This window comes from Aquarana catesbeiana, linkage group LG04 (genome assembly GCF_042186555.1).
Source record: "Aquarana catesbeiana isolate 2022-GZ linkage group LG04, ASM4218655v1, whole genome shotgun sequence".
In the NCBI taxonomy this organism is placed as follows: domain Eukaryota; kingdom Metazoa; phylum Chordata; class Amphibia; order Anura; family Ranidae; genus Aquarana; species Aquarana catesbeiana.
In genome coordinates, this window is record NC_133327.1 from 372,947,172 (window position 1) to 372,970,511 (window position 23,340).

Genomic DNA, 23,340 nt, shown 5'->3' on the forward strand with positions numbered 1-23,340 from the left:
AGCAGCTGCTGCCGTTACCGAGATATCCATCTTTAAAGTGATGACGTATATATACAGTGGCCGGTCGTTAAGTGGTTAATACAAAGTGTCAAATATTGTGCATTTATATGTTATCTTTATTTTACATTGACTCTGCATTTCACAATGTAATGTACTATCGCAAATGACCAAGTATACGTGTGTATATGCAATATAGGTTAAAAACGTGTTTGTTTTTTAATACAAAGGAGTTTTTATCCTATATTGCATATATACACAAGTGCATTGCTTATAAATAAATTGTTTTAATCTGTAAAGCTCAAACCCATGCTTCTATCTTTGTATGTAATTTTATTTTTTAAGAATTTCCTTGGGCTACATTCTAGGTGGTTCAAGGGTGATGAGAATGAAGTATGCTAAACAAATCGTTCTTGCGATATCTTTAGTGCATTTTCCTGAAAATGGCACCTGCCATAGGGATGAGTGACAATGTATGACACAATAACTGTACTACATATAAAATGATATACCTTGGTGTTTTACTATAAAAATATTAAAAACTAAAAATTATGTTCAGGAAATATGTACAGCAAAAAAAGATATGTAGTCCTTGTCAAACAAACAATGTACATTTTTTTTTCTTTATATAATAGAACAGAACCTGCCTTCTGATCAGGCTTAAAAGTTTTTCAAACAGATCCTTTTCATCAGAAGCATATGTGATCTGGAAGCCTGTGATGCCAGATCTGGTGAACAACGGGGCCTGGCTTCTGCTACCTGAATGAAGAAACAGAAAAAGTATTTATGATACAAATGGCTCGGATATTACTATAGTAAGTATGTACTTCTTTAAAGCAAGATTTCAGCCTGTGTAAAAAAAAATTCGGCACCTTCACTGGCAGTAGAGTCTTGACTGATGACAATTGCACCAGTAGTCCGTGTTTTGTCACTTTGGGGCAGTGGGGAGTCAGAAGATAGACAGTAAAACACAGCGCAGATTGGGTCAAATTCAGGATCTGGTTCCAAGTCTCGTCGCGTTCTTGCATGGAGCTCCATGCACATAATAGTCAGGTGCTGAACCTGCATTATAAACCAGCAACATTATAATACCTGCTACACTCAGATTAGTAAAATATAAATTCTTCCACTATATTGTTCCAAGAATTATTTTCATTGAGTACATATTTCGGGTTATTGTTTAAAAATTACTCCAGTCAACAAGTAAAATCAATCAGTAAACTGCTAATAATATCCAGTAATTGCTATTTTCTAAAGTATGTTCCCTTTGGGAGCATTAAAAATGCCATTGAAACGGTTTTGTTATATTGGTTTGAAAATGCTTGTTGATTATGCCAGAAACTCAGGGCCCTCCTGTGTACATGCCTTGTGTTATCTCAAATTTAGCCTTCCTAGTTCTGATTTTGGACTATAGAATAATTATGCTCTATGTTGTGGTGAGGAGAGTGGAGAGACTCAGTAGTTTAACAAAGGCAACTTGCAGGACTGACAATATCTTGCGATTTCAGTACAAAAAGTGCTGTATGTCAGTCCACAACAGTAAATTAAGAGCAAGTGCATTTCTGGCAGATCAACAGGTTTTTTTTTTTTTTTTTTTTTTGTACGTGAAGGATCTTTTAAAGAAAAAACAAAGGCAAATATGCATGCATTGCAGAAATGTACTGCTTATGTTTTTGTAAAGTATTTTGCCCTGACATGCTCTTTAAATCGGTGTTCCGGCCATAATTGTTTTTTTTTTACATACTTAATATTATTATAATATAGGTGCATTAATAAATATCATTAGATGCCGATCTGTTCAGTATTCAATTAATAAATCTTGTGGCCGTTTCCATCTTGTCTATTGGCATGTGAAGACCAGTTGTTTGCTCTTCCTGGTTTTCGATGAGAGGGGTGCATGCTGGGTAACCACCTCTCTATCTCGCGCATGCGCAGTTAAATGGCGCTCGTAGCAAAGTTAGTTTGTATAGTTGCCATAACAATGGGCGGCGATGAAGGAAGGTCCCGCCCCGTAGTTATGACAACTAAGATAACAGAGTAAATCGCGTCATTTCCTGTATGGAAATAATGCGATTTTTAAACACAGTAATGCCCACAGGACTCTTGGGAAAGGAGTAATCATTTCCCAGGAGGCCAGGCGAGTCAGGAACAGAAGTAGGACCACCGCGGAATAGGAAGTAAGCAGATTTTTTTTTTTTAACTAAATGATTTTTAGTACATTAAAAGGAAGCTATAAATGTAAAATGTATTTTTAGGGTGGACCTCCGTTTTAAATATATTAAAATTGTTTTAGAAATGTGTGTTCAATAAGTGCCCATACTTGTTCATCCTGCCAGAAATCTTGTGATAAATACCTGTGTTCACTGCCTTTGCTGACTTATTACTTAGCATTGTTCCCAGCTGTGTGTGGACTACAGAACACCTCCGCTCTAATATATGAAGATGCAGAGAGGCAAAGGTGTTCCATAAGATCTAAGACGCTTCTTGTCCTAGGATGACAACACAGCTCCTCTACAGACACAGTACAGCAAGTGAGTGTCATCAACCTAGAATAGGGAGTGTTATACTAGCAGGACTTCCAGGTGAAAACAAAGGAAAATAACACTTCTAAAAAGATGCATAATAGCAGCTTGGCTCTGGAAGGCAACCATACCTGTTTCTGGGTAGGTCACCCTTCTTACCAAGATTCTGTGCTGTAAAAACTCCACTATTTCTCTCACTGTGTTAACCATTATACAGCTTTGCTTTAAAGGATAATTCTTTAAAAACTTGATTTTTAGTTACTTATTAAGTCTTCAAACAATAAGCCGTTTTTATAGTTCCCACACACTTTTGATACCCACTCTTATTTATCACAGGAGTTGCCACCTATCCTTTATTCTAGATACCATGAAATTATTGAGACCCCTTGTACTGGGTGAAGAAACTGTACATATACGGCAACTGAAGGAGAAAGATCTCATAATAAAGTTCACAACAGATGTAAGAAACCTTATTGGAAAATTCCTGAGTTATCCTATCCGTTCCTCCTCTTATTCAGACAAGGAAATACGTGTTAAATGGGTGTGCACTGAGTCTAATACCAGGCTACAGTGCAACAAAAAACAGATGTCTCTCCATTCTCAATAAAACGTCACATCTATTACCAGCATTAAACTCCTTCACATACCCAGGAAGGAAGTTCCATAACAGAAACTCCAACAGAAAAGCTGACAATTGTTTCAAGTATGAACCCCTAAGAACTGACAAGCTGGTGTCATGGACATTCACAGAACCAGATATGTACCTATGGCAGTCCTTTCCCTAATGATCAACCTTTCTCAGTAGGTTGATCTCTGATAAGGGCTGAGCTGTCAAACAATCCTCAGCTGTTTTGTGTATGTTAATGAACCTGTAGACTGCAGGACAGACTCCCTCAGTAAAGCCAGCCATACACTGAACGAAACCCGTCCAGTTTTGCTGCAGGGACTGGTGAGATTTGATCCATCTATGGGCAGGCTGATTGTACCCAAGTCGATCCATCAATTGACTTGTGTACAAAAAGCCTATCAAATTTTTTTTTACATACAATTACTTCCGGCAGTTATAGCTGCTAGCAGTAATCTGTGTTCTGCTGGCCGGAAAGGCTCCTTGTGCCCCCCTATCAGCAGAACAAAATAGCACTGTAAAAGGCATTCCCCCATCAACACTGACGGTGGACTCAAGCATTTTTTTTTTCTCCCATGGTGAAAGGAAAGAAAATCTAATCATTTATGGGCTGTTAAGTGAAAAGAGATTAACACTTGCCTGATGAACTTTTTAGAATTCTCTCAAACTATCTGAACACAACAAACAGTAATTCATCTCACACCTGTGTTCATTTAGACAATTCCCTTTATTCATTTAACTTACTTCACAACTACAAAAGCTGTATATTATGCAAGATACAGAGTGCAAAATCTCAAATACAATACCTCGTGTAAGGCCTTTGCATCTTGAAGATTGTGAGAACCGACTTTGAAGCCGTAGGAGTTATTCAGAGAAGGCCCCTCAATCTGAGACGTTTCCTTCTTCACGTTACCCAAAGCTGCAAATTGATTCTATGCACAATAAACATGAGATATAGCTTTAAATTACAGGTAATTGGACATGTCACAGGAAACAATTTGTGATAGCTGCCCATCCGTTTTCTAATAGTTGTTAAAGAACAAATGCTAAAACTTTGTGGGGAAAATAGGATTTTTATAACAGCTTACCTGTAAAATCCTTTTCTTGGAGTACATCATGGTAAACAGAGTCTTAATAACTTAATGGGTATTAAGGATGAGCTCCAGCGTGTTTGCACACCCCACGTGCAGAGCCCGCCAGGAAGTCGGCACTGCGCTGTGCTAATCACAGGCAGTGAGACATTGTCCTGATGCGAGGCTGCAGAGATTGGAAAATGTCTCACTGCCTGTGATTAGCGCAGCGCAGTGCTGACTTCCTGGCGGGCTCTGCATGTGGGGTGTGCGAACATGCCTGAGCTCATCCTTAATGGGTATATAGGCACCGTCAGGTGATGGACACTGGTATACCCAATCCAGCAAGTTTACTCCCTATATAACCCCTCCTCCTTCCAGGAGCACATCAGTTTTTGTAGCAAAGCAATATACTTAAATCCCAAAAGAGGGGAGGGACCTCTGTGTCCCATGATGTACTCCAAGAAAAGGATTTTACAGGTAAGCTGTAATAAAAATACTATTTTCTTTATTGTACATCATGGGACACAGAGCCTTAAGTAATAAATTAATGGGACATCCCATAGCAATGCTACTTGAGGGGAGGGAGACACAACTTGCAGGGTACCCCCAGACTTGAGGACCTATACTGCTGCCTGCAGCACACGGCGCCCAAGGCGAAATCCTCATACCTCCTTACATTCACCTGATAACATTTTGTGAATGTATGCACTGAAGACCAAGTTGCGGCCTTATAGATCTGACACACTGCTCAAGAAGCACTAACGGCCCTGGTAGAGTGTGCTTTGACTTGAAAAGGGGGAATCTTACCCCTTAAAATTATAAGCCTGAATTATAACTTAGCAACAGTGGATTTCGACGCTGCCTGTCCTTTCTTAGGACCTTCTGGCAGAATAAATAAGACAGTCTTTCTAATCTGAGCAGTTGACTTTAAATAGATTTTCACTGCTCTCACCACATCAAGACAATGTAGTGACTTCTCTTCCCTGGAACATGGTTTTGGAAAAAAATGATGGCAGGACAATATCTTGGTTCAAGTGAAAACCTGAGACCACTTTTGGCAAAAAGTCTGGACGAGGGCGTAACACCACTCTGTCCTCATGAATAATCAAGTATGGCTCTTTACAAGAAAGAGCAGCCAATTCCGAAACCCTCCATCCTGAGGATATAACATTCAAGAACACCAGCTTCCTTGTCAGAAGGACTAAGGGAATATGCTGTATTGGTTCAAATGGCTGTTTTTGTAACACTGACAAAACTGAGTTCAAGTCCCAAGGGTTCAAAGGAGGTTTGACTGGCGGATTAAGCCGCATCAGCCCTTGAATAAAACCCCGGACTAAAGAATGTGTAGAAAGCGGTCATTGAAATAAGAGCGATAAAGTTGAGACTTGGCCTTTAATAGTACTCAAGGACAATTTCATCTCTACCCCTAATTGCAGAAAGGCAAGAATTCTGCCTATGATATACCTCTGAGGGTGCCAACTCTTGGATTCACACCAGGAAACATAAGCTCTCCAGACTCTATAATATATAGTTCTGGAAGCTGGCTTCCTTGCATTAATCAGGGTAGAGATAACTGACCCGGAAAGCCCACGTTTCTTCAGAATGTGGGTTTCAATAGCCAAGCCGTTAAATTTAGAGACCGTAAGGTAGGAAGGAATATCTGCCCCTGTGAGAGAAGGTCTGGCCATAGTGGGAGGGACCATGGACCCTCCACTGCCATCTTTACGATTTCTGGATACCATGACCTTCTGGGCCATGCTGGCGCTACCAAAATTACCGGTTTTCTTTCCAGCTTGATCCTGCAAAGAGGTCGAGGCAGCAATTGAATAGGGGGAAATGCATAGATCAGCGAGAACTGATCCCATGGGGTCACAAACGCATCTGTTCCACATGCGAGTGGATCCCTTGTCCTGGACATGAAGTTGACTAACTTTATGTTGAATCTGGACGCTAGAAGATCTACGTCCGGAGCCCCCCATCTTTGGCAAACAGCCCGAAAAATGTCGGGGTGAAGAGACCATTCCCCTGGGAATAACTGCTGGTGACTCAAGTAGTCCGCCTGCTAATTCTCTACTCTTGAAATGAAGACTGCCGATAGGCATGGAACATTCCTTTCTGCCCAAGTTAGAATATGGTTCACCTCTTTCTGCGCCAAATGCTCCAGGGCTGAAGTGGTTAAGGAAGATTTCTCTAGGTTAAGAATCCAACCCAAACTTTCCAGGTAACTGGTTGTAATGTGCACGCTTTGCTCCAAACGAGCCATCGACTGGTCTATTAGCAATAGATTGTCCAAGTATGCCAAGGTTGTTATGCCCTGTGCCCTTAACCTGGCTAGAGGAGGGGCCAGGACTTTTGTAAACACCCAGGGTGCTGTAGCTAGCCTGAAGGGCAGGGCTACAAACTGGAAATGCTGCTGTTCTACCTCGAACCGCAGAAACCTTTGGTGAGCGGAAAATATAGGAACATGCAGATATGCATCCCTGATGTCAATAGACGCCACAAGTTCCCCTCCTAATAGGATAGAAACTACTGACCTGATCGTCTCCATGCGAAAGTAGCAGATCTTCAGGAACTGATTTAGATTTTTTAGATCTAGAATGGGTCTGACATCTCCATTTGGTTTTGGTACCATAAAAAGGTTTGAATAAAACCCCAAACCTTGCTCTTTTGTGGGGATCTGTATGACCACCCCCTGAGATATTAATCGGTCTAGTGCCCGAAACAGAGATGGTCTTTTCTCTGGATCTTTGGGAACGTTTGACCTCAGGAAACTAGACAGTGGAAAGTCCCAAAATTCCAGTTTGTACCCCAGTGTTGCCATGGAGATGACCCATCTGTCCTGAATTTCCTCTTTCCAGACTTCTGAAAACTGCAGAAGTCTTCCCCCCACTCTGGCAAGGGGGGGGGGGTGCCTCTTCATGATGAGGCTTTAGGATTCTGCCCCAGGACTTCTTTTGAGACTGGGCCTGACCCTGAGGTTTTCCCTTTAGAGTCTGACGGCGGAGGCCGACGCCACTGCCTAGAGGCTCAGGCGCAGGAGAAAGAGCCTGTTTAAATGAAGGGCGTTTATACTTTCTTTTGACTGGCAAAAGAGTACTTTTCCCACTAGAAATTGTTTTGATATATTTGTCCAAATCATCCCCAAATAGCCGCTTCCCATGAAAAGGGAACCCAGTTAGGAGGTTCTTACATGGTGCTTCACCTGACCAATATTTCAACCACTAGATTCTACGCATGTGTACTAGCATAAGCGTAAGACGGGACGCCTGGTGAATAGAATCTTTAATGGCATCTATGGCAAAGCATAATGCTTTTGGTAGTTCGGCCAATTCCCAGGCTTGTTGTGCAGTAACCTCTTTAAGGGCCTATCTAAATTGGTCCTTTAGGGATTGACAGACGCCTATTGCAGTGACTGCAGGCAGAGTAACGGCACCTGCCAAGGAAAAAGCTGATTTTAACAGGAATTCCTGTTACCGCTGGTACCTTCCATTTTTTGGTGAATTTCTCCTACATGGGATAGAGAACTGAAAATCTCTTTGGAGGGAGAAAATGCTTATCTGGATGATCCCATTCAGCATAAATAAGCTGTTCAAGTAATGCATGCACAGGAAACGCATGCAAAGGTTGTGAAGGTTTTAAAGAACCCAACGAAGAAACCAAGCTTTCAGGAGACTCCGTTAGGGGTAGCATGAAAGTAGAACGAACCATCTCCATAAGAGATTGTATGAGCAACTTCTCAGATTGTGAGGCTTAAAAAGGTTCATCTACCATTGTTTCTTCCACAGGGGACTCATCGGTTTGTCTTAACTCCTGATTGGCTGAGGGAAATACCTCATCCTGTGCCTACTTTTTCCCTTGCAAAGGGTCTAAAGTGAAGGAGGGGGATCTAGCACGCTTCCTATTCATTTGAATGGAGGATACGATTAAAGCCGCTAATTTTCCTTCCATGCCCTGCAGGATGGAGGAAAGGACATCTTCAGTCACGTATACAGGGGCTGAACTGTGAGAAGCAGCTGCACCATCAATTTGTTCCAATGGCTCACCCTGGCTTGCCATAATTGGTATTTCAGGCGAGGATGACAGTGTGGAAATGTGACTGGAGATCCTAGCACCTGGGGGTGAAACCTTTGGTACCTTTTTGGTCTTTGTTGTGTCTTTTTTGGTACGCATAGTCCTAAGCACAAAGCAGAGGCACTATTAAATTGCACATAATCGCTGAACACAGTCATGACAGTAATGCCGCTATTACGCTCAGCCTAGTGCTGGGAAAACAAGTCTTGCTGTATCAGGAATGCCATTTGCCACCCTTCCGTGCCCCACAGTTCCGGTGTCCCGTGTGCAGCCTGCTTGCTCCTCCTCGTCAGCCGAGGAGAGACTGCTCCAGCTGTCTTTTTATTATCCTACTTGCTTGCCGTGCATCCTCATGGACGTTGCACAGTGCTGCGCCTAGGCTCCGTCCCCTCCGTAAACCCGCCCCCTCTTTTGTTTTGAAAATGAGCCCCTGACACCAGCCAGCATAAGGACACAACAGATGGAACAAAATTCTGGACTTCCGGACCCACAGCAGGGGGGGTTGTTACAAGGGGGGTACACCGCTGGCGTTTCTCTAAACCTCTGTCCCTTCGAGGGGGGGAGAAAAAAAAAGCATTTTGGCAGATCTTTTACCTGAGAGGAATCCCCCTGCACAAGCTGCTGCGGCCACACACTGACTGACACTGAGCTTTACAGTGAAGATACCAGATTAAGGTATGTGCATATACTCCCTCTAGTGGAGAGTTAAGGCATGACAGCATTTTTTCCCTTAAAGAAGAAAGCATAGGTGGACTTTTTAGTTCCTAAGTTTCTTCCCTTACCTTATCCCCGTTGCAGGATTTGCTGAACTAACAGACAATCCAACCTTCACCCATCATGGCGGGCTGCATTTAGCAAACCTTCAAGGACCGGGTCCCTTTATATCAGGGTTCCACTCCCTTGGACCTGTAAAAAGCACCCCACCAGGAAAGCTTTAGGTAATGTAGCATGACCAAAGCCCTGGGGTCCAGCCCTACAAAGAGAGGTGTTACAGGCAAAACCTCGTGCTTCGGATACGAGGCCCAGGTACTCCACTTTGGCCTCAGTGGCACTTTGGATGGATCTGGTCTATGGAGGCTATCCAGCATGGAACCCTCCTGAATGGAGCTCCTCAGAGCACATCTTCACTCATGACCAACACCTTAGACACTGGCGAAAAAACTGATGTGCTCCTGGAAGAAGGAGGGGTTATATAGGGTGTGAACTTCCTGCATTGGATATACCAGTGTCCATCACTTGAAGGTGCCTATATACCCATTAAGTTATTACTTAAGACTCTGTGTCCCATGATGTACGATAAAGAAAATACATTTTTTCTAATATACCTCAAAGGAACACCATTTGCTAAACTTTTCAAGCAAAATCAGAAGACCTTCACAGATTTCCTTAAGTCATCTTGGATAATCTGTGAATGCTTGTGGGTTCAGAATAATGGGCAATTATATTCCTGCAGCTGTACCTATTAGGTACCTACATCTTTGGTAAATCGTGGCCTATCAAGCAATTTTGTCATTTTGACTCACGCCTCTCGCCATTGTGACTAATGAGGCAAAGTGCTGTGATGCACTGAAGGTGCCACTAAGCTGGATAACAAGGTCAAGTACTAACCTGTACAGGTCAGACGTTACAAAAAGTATACCTAGCAGTGTGCTGAGAAAGTTGGCACCCCACTGTGTGTGCTTCAGGATACTGCACTGCCCTAGTTTCAGAGTAGCCATAGTGTGTTTAAAGATTATGTTCAAGTCCACAAACAAAACAATATAAAAAGGAGGTACAGATAACAGATTATGTCTACCAAACAGTATGAAAACTGCAATCAACACCTACCTTCATCTGAGTGGTTAGTAGTACTCTCCGCAGTTTATCAGGGTTTGCTCCTCTTCGCTGACTCATTTTCTGGGAAAGCACTTCTAAAATGAAAAGCATAACATTAGAGAAAGTAGCAGAATACATTGTAAAGGATGTAAATTCTCAGCAACATATGCTTTAGAGTTCTTCAGTTACTTCCATGCTATTTATTCCTATACACAAAGGTGGAGAGCTTGAGGAGTATTTCTGACTGGTGCCAGGTAAAGAAAGGCTGTACAGAGAGAGACAAGACATTCCACAGCAAAACTTAATTTTTAGATTTGTTTTGTAGTTTGTATATTCTGCCTCTGTGGAGTTAATGTTGACATTGATCCATAAGGATACAGTGCTGGGAAAGCATCTGACAGTTCAAAAATTGTAATATAGCTTCTGGGTCTGCCTCCAGTAATGTACCCAAAGTCTTAGTGTAGCTTTCACAAAGTACTTTGAGCACAGGGTGACATTTCAGCATGTAGTCAAGTGACACTATCTTAATTCCCTTTGATTCTCCACCGGCTGCTATATAATAGGTTATGTAGGGGGTTGAGGTGTGGGGCATAGGCAATTGGCCAACAAAGACAGTAATTAGACACTCCCAGAAGAGGAGTGGGCTATGACGTGTAAGGGGGGGGGGGGGAACGACTGTACTACAGAATTTCCGAGTCAAAATTTCTAGCAAATCCAAATGCACATTGCAAGTCAATAAATACTTGATTTTTATGTGCTGCTACCAGCAGTTTAAAAAGAACCCCCCCCCCCAAAAGAAAAAAAAACCCCTCAAAGTTTTGACTTACGATAGGTTCTAAAATTCAATAAAACAAATTCATAATGTATGCATCGACCTATAAATGCTGCAACACCTTCTAAGTTATGAGAAATCTCATAAGATACAGCTTTCATTCAAAGTGGACCTTTTTGTTTTTTCTGGGAGTGGGTATGTTTTAATGACAGGTACCCATTCCCACTTCTGCAATTCTTGCCCAGGCGAGAATTACATCAGCTTGAATCCCCTTCCCCACCAGCAGCAACCTCCTGGGACATGTCATATATCCCAGAAGGCTGAGGGACCAGTCTGACAGTGTCACATGATCTCACACATGCACATCTAAGATGGCAGCACCAGAGATCCTAAGCAAGGAGCTGAAACAGCTCCGGTGAAGGCAGCGCTGGACATTTGGGGCTGGTAAGTGATTACATTACACCCCCCCCCCCATCCCTTTTTCTGCTTCCATTCACCACCTTCTTTTTCTTACTTCCTTCATCAATTGCTTCCTTCTCCACCACTTTCCTCTCTACCAAGGGACAGCAACCTCATTTGCTCAATTATAACCCTCTTACTAACAGATGAACTTGTCAGCTGCATAATATCACCTACCATTTTGTCTCCTTAAGAGGGTACCATCTGACTAGTCTAGCTTAGCCGTCATCTTCATTAGTCATTCTTCCAATGACCCAAAATAGAAATGCCCGATCCCTAATGTCTCGTCTCTCTCAATAGGAAGCTATGTGTTTATATAAAACTTTCAGTACGTATGCTTGAACAGTGTTAGAAGACTTGCATCCTAATACCTCTATATGTATTCTATGCTTTATAACCTTACATTCGTAAGCAAAAACTTGAAGTAAGACTGAATTAAGAAAGGTAGAATAGCACCCAACAATCACTTGGTGCAAAGTGTCTAATATACGAAAGATACAAGTCAAGCATTTCACATACTTATTTCTAATAACAGTAGTCTGATCTGCTTAAACCATTGTCACATAGCGAGTATGTATAACAAACAATAATATATGGGGACATACCGGTGGTCACAGGAGTAAGCGGTATCGCATCAGGAGATGCGATCCTTCTTTCTGTCACTGGTGTACTGTGATAACACGCATGTTTAGATTTGTGCTTCTTTTGTTTAAATGGAGGTGGAGATGGGGTTGATAATGTTTGGACTTCACTTTTGACAGTTTTCAGACTTTTTTTACGGTCTTCGCTCCCACATTCTTCAATTAAGGATGGATTATAGTTATCTGCACAGTTATAATCAGTTCTATGAGACAGCTTACGACCAAGATTCTGCCAAGGTGTCAATGGTGAGGAATTAGGCGAAATACATCCATCATTCACATTAGTCCCTTCAGGGGATTCAATTTCACCTTCAGCAGTCACATCAATTCCCCCTTCTACATCCTCCCCATCAGAACCATGAAGAGAAGGTGGAGGGCTAGCTATACGAATCTTTACATTTTCTTCACTAACAGGTTGATCTTCTAAACTAGCAGGCTGTGCCAATAAAATATTAATTTCCTTTGGAGGCAAGCTGTTACAACCTCTAGGTACTACAGTTATCTTCTTATTCTCATTTGTAACTTGGTTTAATAGAGCGGTGTCTGATGTCTTAGAAGACTCATAAAGCTCCTTGGCCTGAAACCACAACTGAACTTTCTGAGGAGGAGGAGCACTCTTACACGGCATGATCACCAACTTTTTATCACCATCAGGATTTATCTTGTTAGTCTCTTGCTCAGTGACTTGTCTATTAAATTGACCAGGAGATATTGGCTTTGGGTTTTGTGTCATTGCAGAGAAAGCAGTCTTCCACAGCTTCAGACCTTCCATTGTAAAGTCTCCTTCAAACTCGGGAAGATCGTGTGCTAGTTTTGTCTCGACTGTTAACATTTTTCCTCCCACCTCCCTATGTAGAAAAAGCAAGCAAAATGAAGATATTTGTTATAAATATTGCTCTAAAAGCATGAAAACGTTTTGTACAAAACACTACAAAAAACTGTAGTACTGTAATATGGCCTTGACTTAAAAGTGATATTAACCACTTTAAGACCAGGCTTTTTCTGGCACTTTTTGTTTACCCATTTAAATCAGTATTTTTTACCAGAAAATGAATTATAACCCCCAAACATTATACTTTTTTTTTAGCAGAGACCCTAGGGAAAAAAATGGCGATTTTTTGTCACATGCTATTTGAGCAGCAGTTTTGCAAATGCAATTTAAAAAAAGAATAAAAACACACTTTAATGAATTAAAAAAACAAACAATATATACCTCTATTTTTTTGTAAAATGTGAAAGATGATGTTACACCAAGTAAACAGATACCCAACATGTCACGCTTTAAAATTGACTACGCTTGTGGAATACTTAAATAACTACATTGGCGACATTTTAAACACCTTTACTGGTTATCTGTTTAGATTTGCAGGGGAGGTCTAGCCCTAGAATTATTGCTCTCGCTTTAATGTTCACGGTGATACTTCACATGTGTGGTGTGAATACCATTTACATTTGCGTACTTGACTTACATATGCGTTTGCTTCTGCGCAAGAGCATGGAGGGACACGGTGCTTTAAATTTTTTTTTCTCTTATTTTACTTTTTATTTTTACACTGTCCCTTTTAATGTTTTGATCACTTTTATTCCTATTACAAGGAATGTAAACATCCTTTGTAATAGTAATAAGGATGACAGGTTCTCCTTATGGAGAGATCTGGGGTCAAAAACACACCAAATCGCTTTACATATATAGGGGCACTGCTGCACACAGGTTTTTTATCTTCATGCAAAGAATGCATGACTGTTAAAAACCTTGAGCCCTTACAACCACTTTAACCTCTTCTGGACCGCCCCACACAGATATACTGCGGCAGGGCAGCCCCCCTGTATGAAATCACGTACCTGTACGTGATCTTGTGCATTGGGTCTGGGGCGAGCACGTAGAATGTATTAAGATAAAAACCTTCTACCTTTACAACTCCTTCAAGAAAAAAGAAGGATGTGCTTCAAAAGTACACCATAGAGCTAAACTATTAGCAAAAAAACAAAAATTTACCCATCGGTGGAATCACCAGTGTCAAATTTAAAGCCTTTGTTACCAAGGGAAGCTCAGTGTACTGCTGCTTCTCCCCCCAGCTCTCATGCAGCTGAGAACAAAAGGAATGTGATCACTTATAAAAAAAAGATTAAAAAAAAATTTAAAAATTGTATACCCCCCCCCCCCCCCCATCTATACAAAAATGTTTTGCCTTTTATATCTATTTTAAATGGAATGGGTTGTTTTACAAGGTGACCGTTTACAATCACTTTAAGGGTCAGTTAACAGAAAATAGACTGTGCAACCCATGGAAAACTAGCTGACAAAAGTCTATCCTTGTTTATACCCTCATATTGGCTCATCATTGAGATAGGACCATGTTGTCCATTGAAATATGATGTAACCATGCAGCAACTTACTTATCATTTAATTAATATCTGTAGCTACATGCTTACTTTGGCTTCTCTGGTGCATCAGAAGGATTGCTGAAAAATGGTTCTTGGTAAATTATTTCCATGAGATCATGGTCAAGAAGAGTTGCCATTATTTCTTCACGGCTAGGTGGTGACATCAAAGGTTTTAAAATATGAACTGGTCGAGGTGTGGCACTTCCATTCTTGGACTGAGATGGAGAACAAATAGATCTTGGTGAACTATACGGCGTTGCAATTAGTCCATCACTGTGTCTTGAAATAAACAAGTCTAAGTCTCCATCAATAAAATCAATTTCAGGAGAGGAAGCAAGTCCAGTAAAAGAAGAATTAGAGTTAGGTTGACTGCAGGTATCAGGCATTGACTCTTTAATTTGCGCCACTGACTCTTTAATTTGAGTGTGCATTTCTGTATGAACCCATTCGGACCGAGGTGCAATGAATGAGGCCTCTTTCAGTAGTCCCGGTTTACTTATTTTAAGTTTAATACTATCTGACGTTTCTGACTGCTGGGTAAATGCTGTTGAAGATGCACTGTGAAATTTCTGATGAGGAAATCCATTGTTCCAATGGCTAAAGGGGTTACTCATTTTTATACCTACAGAAGATTTTTCTAACAAATCTGGACTAAGAGAGCTAGGTCTGATTAACACTTTCCGGTCCAACGATTGGACGTTTTTCTCAGTTTCTTGGTTTTCATGTTTTACACAGTCTTGATCTATAGCTTGGCTAGGTACAGGGTCACTCAGAAACTTTTGCGGCAAATGTTGGTCTGCTGAAATAAACTGGCTGCCTGCATATGAACTGCAAAGCCCTACAGAATTTATATCAAAGTAGGCATGCTCAGGAGATAAACTGTCCTCAAGAGAATAGCAGCTTTCAAAATCGGGGTCAGAAAAGATTCCTGGGCTGCCATCAGAGGTTGAGCTTTTCATTTGATGGTCACTCTGATATTTAACAAAGTCCATTTTCAAATTCTTCACTACTTTCGATTTTGTGCTTCGTGGGGTCCTTGGCTTTTTATTAGGTGTGGCACACAGAGATTTCATATTTACGCACTTTGGTTCTGTTTGACTAGACGGACTGCTTTTAGGGTTAATATGGGATACTTCTGAGGTTACTTTCTGTTGCTTTTTGTGGAGTAATTCCTTTAAAACAGCAATTCCAGACTGTAAATCCAAAATTCCTTGAGAAGAACCTGTCTTGGTAGAATTCTGTAGGGTTTTAGTTCCAGAGAAAATATTCGGTAAAAAATTCTGACTCAGCTTCTGAGAAGTAAATTCAGTTCCATCAAACAATTCTCCTTTTTCTTTCCAAGGAATTTTTATGGGACTTTTTAATGATGTCACCAAAGAACTTTTTGAAAATTGACTTTCTGAGGAACTTGAATCGCTCTGTTTAGTTGAGTCTTGTAAACTTGTTAGCGGTTGCTGGTTGTTCATTGTGCAAGGTAAAAGCTTTGACTGCAACTTCTCAAAAGGCATTGTGTCCGGAACATTTTGGGTGTCTCGCAATTTCCCCACGGATGCTAAAAGCCTTTTCTGCACTTCTGTGGGATCTTCTTGAACAAAGGGAGAACAATTCAGAATGAATTGTGCACTCTGTATTACCTGAGATGTGCGACTAAACGATTTTGGAATTGCATTTTGAGCTGCATTTGATTCCTTTACTTGAAATACATTAGAGAATTGTGATCCCAAGGTATTTATTTTGAATGGCTCTGTGTTTGCATTTGGTGGCAGAGGCACTGATATAGACTTGGACTCCTTTTGAACAGCAGAACTCTGAGAAAGAGTGGACAAAGATGAGCAACTGAGCAAAGGTTTGTTGTCAGGCGATTCTTCCTGTGTGATGTAGGATGACAACTGTGTTGAATGAACATGTCCTGTTGAAAATCCAGACGGAGAAATCTCTGATGGCTGGGAAAAGTTTGATTTATCATCATTATCTATAGGAGTTACTGGTTGCTCTTGTAATGGAGGCGCTAAAGCCATAGTTTCACAATTTACTCTTTTGTCCCAGTCTTTAATTTTTGTGTGTTTTCTTGGAGCCTTTTCACTTTTTTTTTGCCTAGGTTTCCCCATCTGTCTTTTTCCATCTTTGCTCAACTCATTCTGGTTGATTTTGTTTCCTTGTTTGGCTGCTTGAGAGCTTATTGCTAGTTTTTTTCTAGACTTAGTAGATTGTGGCTTACGTGGTCTTTTTTTTGAAGAAACATTTTCTCTCTTACCACTACTTAAGGGATACGTTTTAAAGAGAGGACTCTCTTCAACCTGACTCGCTAAAATTTCTTCAGCTTTTGGATCTGAAGGTGACCAACAACGTGGAGGAGACATATTTATTGGGCTAGGACTTCGATCTGTAAGAAAGCCAAGTTTTGACATGACATCCTTGTACTCTGTATCACAATCCTTTGCTTCATCGATATATGATGGCATTGGGGGCTTAAGGAAAGTATGATACCTTTTTCTCCTCAGAGGTAAGGATTGCTTTAGAACCTTACTCTCACTCTTTGGAACTTTCCCAGTTTTCTTTTTGCCAGATTTTGGCTTAGTTTTCTTTTTACTGTTTTTCTTTGGTGTGACTGGACATATTGGGTATTTGGTTGCAGGAGAGTCTGGCACTTTTGGCCAGAAATCTTTTAAAGGTGCCATTGTACTATAGAATTTCATTTTCTCATCTGTTAGTGTTACTTGCTGTTCAACGTGATCTATTTTTTGTAATTTAACTTTCATATTTTTCCTGCCTTTGAACCGGTTGATAATTATATATTTTATAATAACTGGCGGTAATTTAGAAACCTTTCTGCGTTTGCGTGATTTTTGAGACGTTACCACATATTCATTGGCTTCAGTGGGTTGAGGTAGATTAGCTTTTAAGTCATTTACTGCCATGTTTGAATCCCCATCTTCACTTTCAAAATTGACTTTCCGTTTTGTTCTTAAAGTGTATTTATTACCATAAAGTGCTAAAGATGGGTCTGAATCAGCATTCCGATCCTCAAATGGACATTCATAACTACTCACTTCACACGTGTTCCCTTGAAGTGCACCACCATCCATTATGACAGCCATGTCACAAGATGGTACCCTGTCAACATCAGGAGGACTTTTGCTACAAGCATTACCTGGGGCATAACTGCTGTCTTTAACCAAGTCTACGTCACTTGCATTTGTAGTGCTCGGAGAATCTGGGCAGTCCACTTTTTCATTTTTATCTGTATGTTGTTCTAGACCCATATCAATTTGTCTGTCAAGTCCTATACATTCTTGGTGGTCCCCTTCTCTCTTTATATTTGCTGATTCTTTACTTACTGTAGCTCTTGATTTTTTAGCAAGCTTTAGCCGTGAATGCTTTTTAGGCTGCTTAAGCACACAAGCCATTGGGGTAGCCTTCTGCGGCCGGTTCAAACAGTTAGATAGGACAACACTGGGAAAAAACTTGTAATGCGTCGTCTGCTGGTTAACACTGGTAACTTCTGCTTTGTGTTCCTGAAAATCTTCATATCGTATCTTAATTTTATTAAGGCTTCCTTCATTAAAATCACTATCCACAGGGTGAACAGTGATTCTACTGCCATCAACACATGGATTCCGGTCACCACAGTTTTCATTTAAGGCTGCATGAATTACATTGTTTGGGGCAATGTTACACTTGTCACTTGTGTCTGTAGTCCTTTTAGCTTTGCTGTTGCTTAACTCAGTAAAATTTCGTGAAGTTCTATCGAATGTTACATCTGTGCTGTGCCGGTTCATGTGCAAGAAAGAGGCATCTTTATCTTTTCTAATGCTGGTGAATTTCCTGCACTGCAGATGTCTATTCATTGAGGAGATTCCATCCTCATAGACATTCTTGTCACTGGCTGAAATAGAGACGATTTCATTCATGTCTCCCTCTTTATGAAAAATTTCTGAATGAGCTGTATTGTTAAAAGGTGCTGGATATTTCAGACTGTAAGTGCTATCATTTGTTAATGAATGGACAGAAAGTTCAGCTCCCTTTTCCACAGGTGACTGGGTAAGCTCTTCTATTAAACCCTCTTTTTTCAGCACATGATTAGATGAAAGGGCACTTGTTTGCTGACACTGAAATGCAGTTTTGGCAGAAGACTGTGGTTCCAATGAAGCAGCATCTTTGTGAAAGATGGAGGGCTTAATTGACAACTTGCTCTTTGCAATGACAGAAGTGTGGGTTAGAGTGCTTTCATTATTCAACGCGTTGTCTAAATTGAAATGAAAACAGAATTGTTAGACGGATAAAGACAGTATATACAGGTTAAACAATAAACTGCAGATCAATATTCTCTACCTTATCAACACTAAACTTTTATCCTGATAGTCCGAACTTTAGAGAACAAAAACTAGGAATTTTGACATACCTGTAAATTCCACATCTTGGAGTACAGTACAGGACACGGGAATCAATTCACAGACCATGCGCCATACATAAGAACAGATAAACGAGGAGCCACTGGACGGTAATGTGGACAATTGTCAATCCTAATAAAATACCTGTGCCACTTTCCAAAGATTCGAGATGCACGAGACTAACGCTTTGAACCACAGTTCATGGACTTTATAGGCTCAACCAAACAAAATACAATAATTAAGCAAAACTTTATTGATGCACAAAACAAGGAATTTTAAAAACATTTAAAATCGTAGCATTTGCACCTTTGATAATTAAGGGTGGTGGGGTAGTATAGTTCTTCCCAACAATTCTAAATACAAATTACACAATCACTAGGTATAATTAGTAGGAGTAAATAAAAAAGCAAAAATTTGCACTCGGAGTCCCTTGTGAAAAAATAATGGATGAACAGCAGCAGCACTCACAATATTGCACACAGCAAGAAACCAAAATTTAAATAAAAATGTGTTGCGCTGTTATATCCTTAATTACTATAAATTACTATGCATGACTTAAGTGACAACATCAGTAAAAAAATAAAAAGACCCTTACTCCCTTACAGAAGAAGTCCATTCGGATGAAACATGCGTCAGGCTAAGCAAGGAAGGAGCGGTGACGACGTGACGCCCGTGGAGGGTGTAAGACGGATGTTGTGATTTCCTAATGCCTGTTTTAACATTGCTCTTGTAAGTAGTTTTTAATAAACCCCCTTTTTTAATAATGTGGACGCTGCGCAATTCGTTTTTTTCTTTTCTCATTGATATATGGCATGGCTGGTCTGAGGTTTTCTAAGGATTTATAGCTATGGTGAATTCCATCAGCGATAGCCACAAGGCGGCTGAGAAACCTGAAGCGAGAGGTTAAACTCACTGATCCGAGTACTGACCCAGAAAGGTCTTAAAATCTGGTAAGAGGATATATTTGCCCTTATTTCCTATGGGGAGCACTGGGTGTTACACCAATTAAGAACTGGAGGAAATCTGCACTTGATTGTGGATCACTTTCTATGAACACTTACTAATAATTTGTTTTATTTAAATAATTAGTAGGAGGCTCCACCGCCCATTCGCATAGGGAGCTATGTGCGCCACTCACGTGACCGCCTGACGCTCTTCTCCACCGATCTGAGAACTACAACAGGAGGGGCTGAGAATCCTCCGCTGATGTCAAGCGCTGTGCGGTTATTCATGCTTTAAAGAAACAAGATCATTTTTTTTCTTTTTTAAGGGTTACAATCACTTGAATTATCTATGGTGCAAATGCTATGATAATTTTAAATGTTTTTCAAGTTCCCAGTTCTGTGCATCAATAAAGTTTTGTTTAGTTACTGTATTTTGTTTGGTTGTGCCTATATATAAAATAGTATATAATTATATATGTAATAATATATAAGTCCATGCGGTTCAAAGTGTTAGTCTCATGCATGTGCTATAAATTATATGAATGGACACCGGCAAAAGCTTCACTGGGTCCACCCCCCAGTATATCCATATACCCTGCCCACTCTGTGAAACTTTTTTTTTTCCCCCGCAAATAAGCAGATCACAGAGAAAGAAAGAAGGGAGACACCGGTCTCCTGTACTATACTCCAAGATATAAATTTACAGGTATGTCAAAGACCATGGAATGTCCCCAGCAATAAACTAGCTATAACGGCCGCAACAGGCTCATAGGAAAGCACAAGAATGGTCAACTGACCCAAACAGTTAACAGCAGAAGCACCTTGTTGGCAAAGCAAGTGGCAGTGGGGGCTCAAACAGCCACCTGGCAAACAGGTTTGGAAGGTACCATGAACAAAAGATTAGGTTGTGACTCTGTACAAGTGAGAAGGACTGATGCTAGATGATGTATAGACCAAAAAACCCTACCTTAACCACTTCAATACAGGGCATTTTCATCCCCTTCCTGTCCAGACCAATTTTCAGCTTTGAGCGCTGTTACACTTTGAATGACAATTGCGTGGTCATGCAACACTGTACCCCTATGAAATTTTGATAATTTTTTCCCCCCACAAATATAGCTTTCTTTTGGTGGTATTTGATCACCTCTGCGGTTTTTATTTTTTGGGCTATAAACAAAAAAAGAGTGACAATTTTGAAAAAAAAAACAAGAAACAAACAAAAAAAAAAACAATATTTTTTACTTTTTCCTATAATAAATATCCCATTAAAAAAAACAAAAACAAATTTTTTCCTCAGTTTAGGTCGATATGTATTATTCTACATATTTTTGGTAAAAAAAATTGCAATAAACGTATATTGATTGGTTTGCGCAAAAGTTATAGCATCTACAAAATAGGGGATAAATTTATGGCATTTTTATTGTTTTTGTTTTTTTTACTAGTAATGGCGGCGACCTGCGATTTTTATCGTGATTGCGATATTGTGGCGGACACATCGGACACTATTTTGGGATCATTCACACTTAATACAGCAATCAGAGCTATAAAAATGCATAGATTACTGTGTAAATGCAACTGGCAGGGAAGGGGTTAACACTAGGGGGCGAGGAAGGGGTTAAATGTGTATCCTAGGGAGTGATTCTAACTGTAGGGGGAGGGGACTCACAAGGGAAGGAGAACGATCGGTGTTCCTCTGTACTGGGAACACACCATTGGTCTCCTCTCCTCTGACAGGATGTGGATCTGTGTGTTTACACACACAGATCCACGGTCCTGCTGCGTTCACGGGCAATCGACGGTGCCCGGCAGAAATCGTGGCCGCCGGGAACGCGCATCGGGTGCCCAGTAACGATGCGGGCGTGCGCCCCCTAGAGGCTCAGGAATTAAAAGACGTCATATGACAGCGGCCCGGGGGGACAAAGGGTTCCTGCCGCCGTCATATGACTATACGCGGTAAGGAAGTGGTTAAGGGGCTCGAGCAGGGACTGGATCCCTGGGGGCAGAAGCTCTATAAAAAGGGGCAAGAAGACCAGCAAGCTGGGTGGAGAAGAGGTAGGAGGAATCCAAAGGAGGCACCTCCCTGCAAAGGAGTAGAGAGTAGATGGGTCAGGTGCCAAGGGAACATGCCACAATAAGCAGCAGACGCAATGCTTGACCCCTTCCTCTAAGGATTATATCTTGTGCTGTCTGACAGGACGTAGAAGTGAAGAATTGAGATTTCTGAAAAGATAATGAGAAGGGCATCAGGGAATCAAGAAGAATCAGTTTTCAGGATAGTAATAAAAAGGAAATAACCGCGTTTTCAGGATACCCAGTCCCCAAACAGCAAAAGAAAGAGGAAAGGGAGGGCCAGGGCAGTACTTTCACTGCCAGGGGTAACAGAGAGAAGGAAGTCCCAATTTATAAGGCACAGCCCCTTAGAACAGAAAGGGAGGGCACTGCTTGTCAAGAAGCTCTGCACAAGCCCCAGAGGGACATGGAAAGTCACAGCAGGAAATAAGGGAGAACCACCTCCAAGAAATGCACAGGGTGTGCAAAAGCTAAGAAAATAGAAAGGAGGTCTAAACAAGGACCCACAGGGTACTGAGTCCTATGCTGTGAGCAGTGCCAGGCAGAAGTGCAGTATGAGGAACCAGAACAACCTCCAGAATGAGGTTTCTGATCAGCAAACTAGGAGAACCTTTCTTACAAAAAAGAAAAAAAAAAAAAGTCCATCACAGGTGGAGGAGTGTCAACTAGAACATTTTCCTGAGCAAAAGACTAAGTAAGTATAAACAAGATTGGTGTGCTGAAGGATCAGAATAGGCCTTGATACTCCCTCCAACAATAAAAGGTCAGGTGAGAAACTCAATAAGGATCTGGGGCTAAGTCACAAGGGAGTATTGTAAGTAAAAGCAGTCAGGCAAATAAATAATGCAAGAATTCAGGCTAGGGAGTCCCTGTTGTAGCAAGTCTCCAAGGCACCCTGAGAAGTGAAGTGAAAAAAGGGCCCAATAAATTAGCGCCAAAAACATGGTATATAGAAAAAATATTTTGTGTTTGTAATGTAAGAATTACATGGACTCGGACGTAAACAGGGTATACCTAGTCATGATGTGTTTGCCAAGAATGGAGAAAATCTTACATGAGAGATGTAGTGGCATGGGCCACAGGAGACCTTGTGAGAGTCTGGCTGCTGCATTCATTTTGACCAATACATCCTGAGTTTGACAGGATTTGCAGGTCTAAAGGGCCAGGGGTTCCTGTAGCAGGATTGGAAAGTCAATGTATTCTTTCCCAGGAGGACACCATTGTGACAATAAGGCCAAAATGGAGTTCGTAAAACCATCTTCCTTTCCAAAAGCAGTGAGAATATAGCCAGTTTGGAGCAAGGAAGAGAGAATAACAATAAGAATTATTGTGTACCTCTCTAAAAGGCAGAATGAAAAAAAAACAAAGGCCAAGGAGTCTCTTTTCTAGGTTGGGGTTAACACCCAAAGACTACCCCTTCACCTCCATAGATTGTTTAGAATTGAAGTCCTGCCATGACAGGAAGGGCCCACATTATATATAAACGCCTAGAGAGTACAAACAGATCTAATACAAAGGTCAGGGGATTCCATAGGGTATTGTGATTGTGGATAATGGGGTAAAAATCCCTTTCCC

At 41.0% G+C, this 23,340-nt stretch overlaps 1 protein-coding gene across 2 annotated transcripts in view; it reads right to left on the bottom strand.

Annotated features, from left to right (window-relative positions):
• The window catches only part of REV3L (REV3 like, DNA directed polymerase zeta catalytic subunit), a 312,168-nt gene that overhangs the window by 70,435 nt on the left and 218,393 nt on the right, over positions 1-23,340 (bottom strand). For both annotated transcript variants that reach the window (XM_073627093.1, XM_073627094.1), the window contains 6 exons: positions 14,409-18,606; positions 11,940-12,823; positions 10,116-10,198; positions 3,951-4,076; positions 870-1,059; positions 645-756 (listed from right to left, as the gene is read on the bottom strand). In XM_073627093.1, the coding sequence (XP_073483194.1) occupies positions 645-756; positions 870-1,059; positions 3,951-4,076; positions 10,116-10,198; positions 11,940-12,823; positions 14,409-18,606 (5,593 nt within the window). The remainder of the gene's footprint in view (positions 1-644; positions 757-869; positions 1,060-3,950; positions 4,077-10,115; positions 10,199-11,939; positions 12,824-14,408; positions 18,607-23,340) is intronic.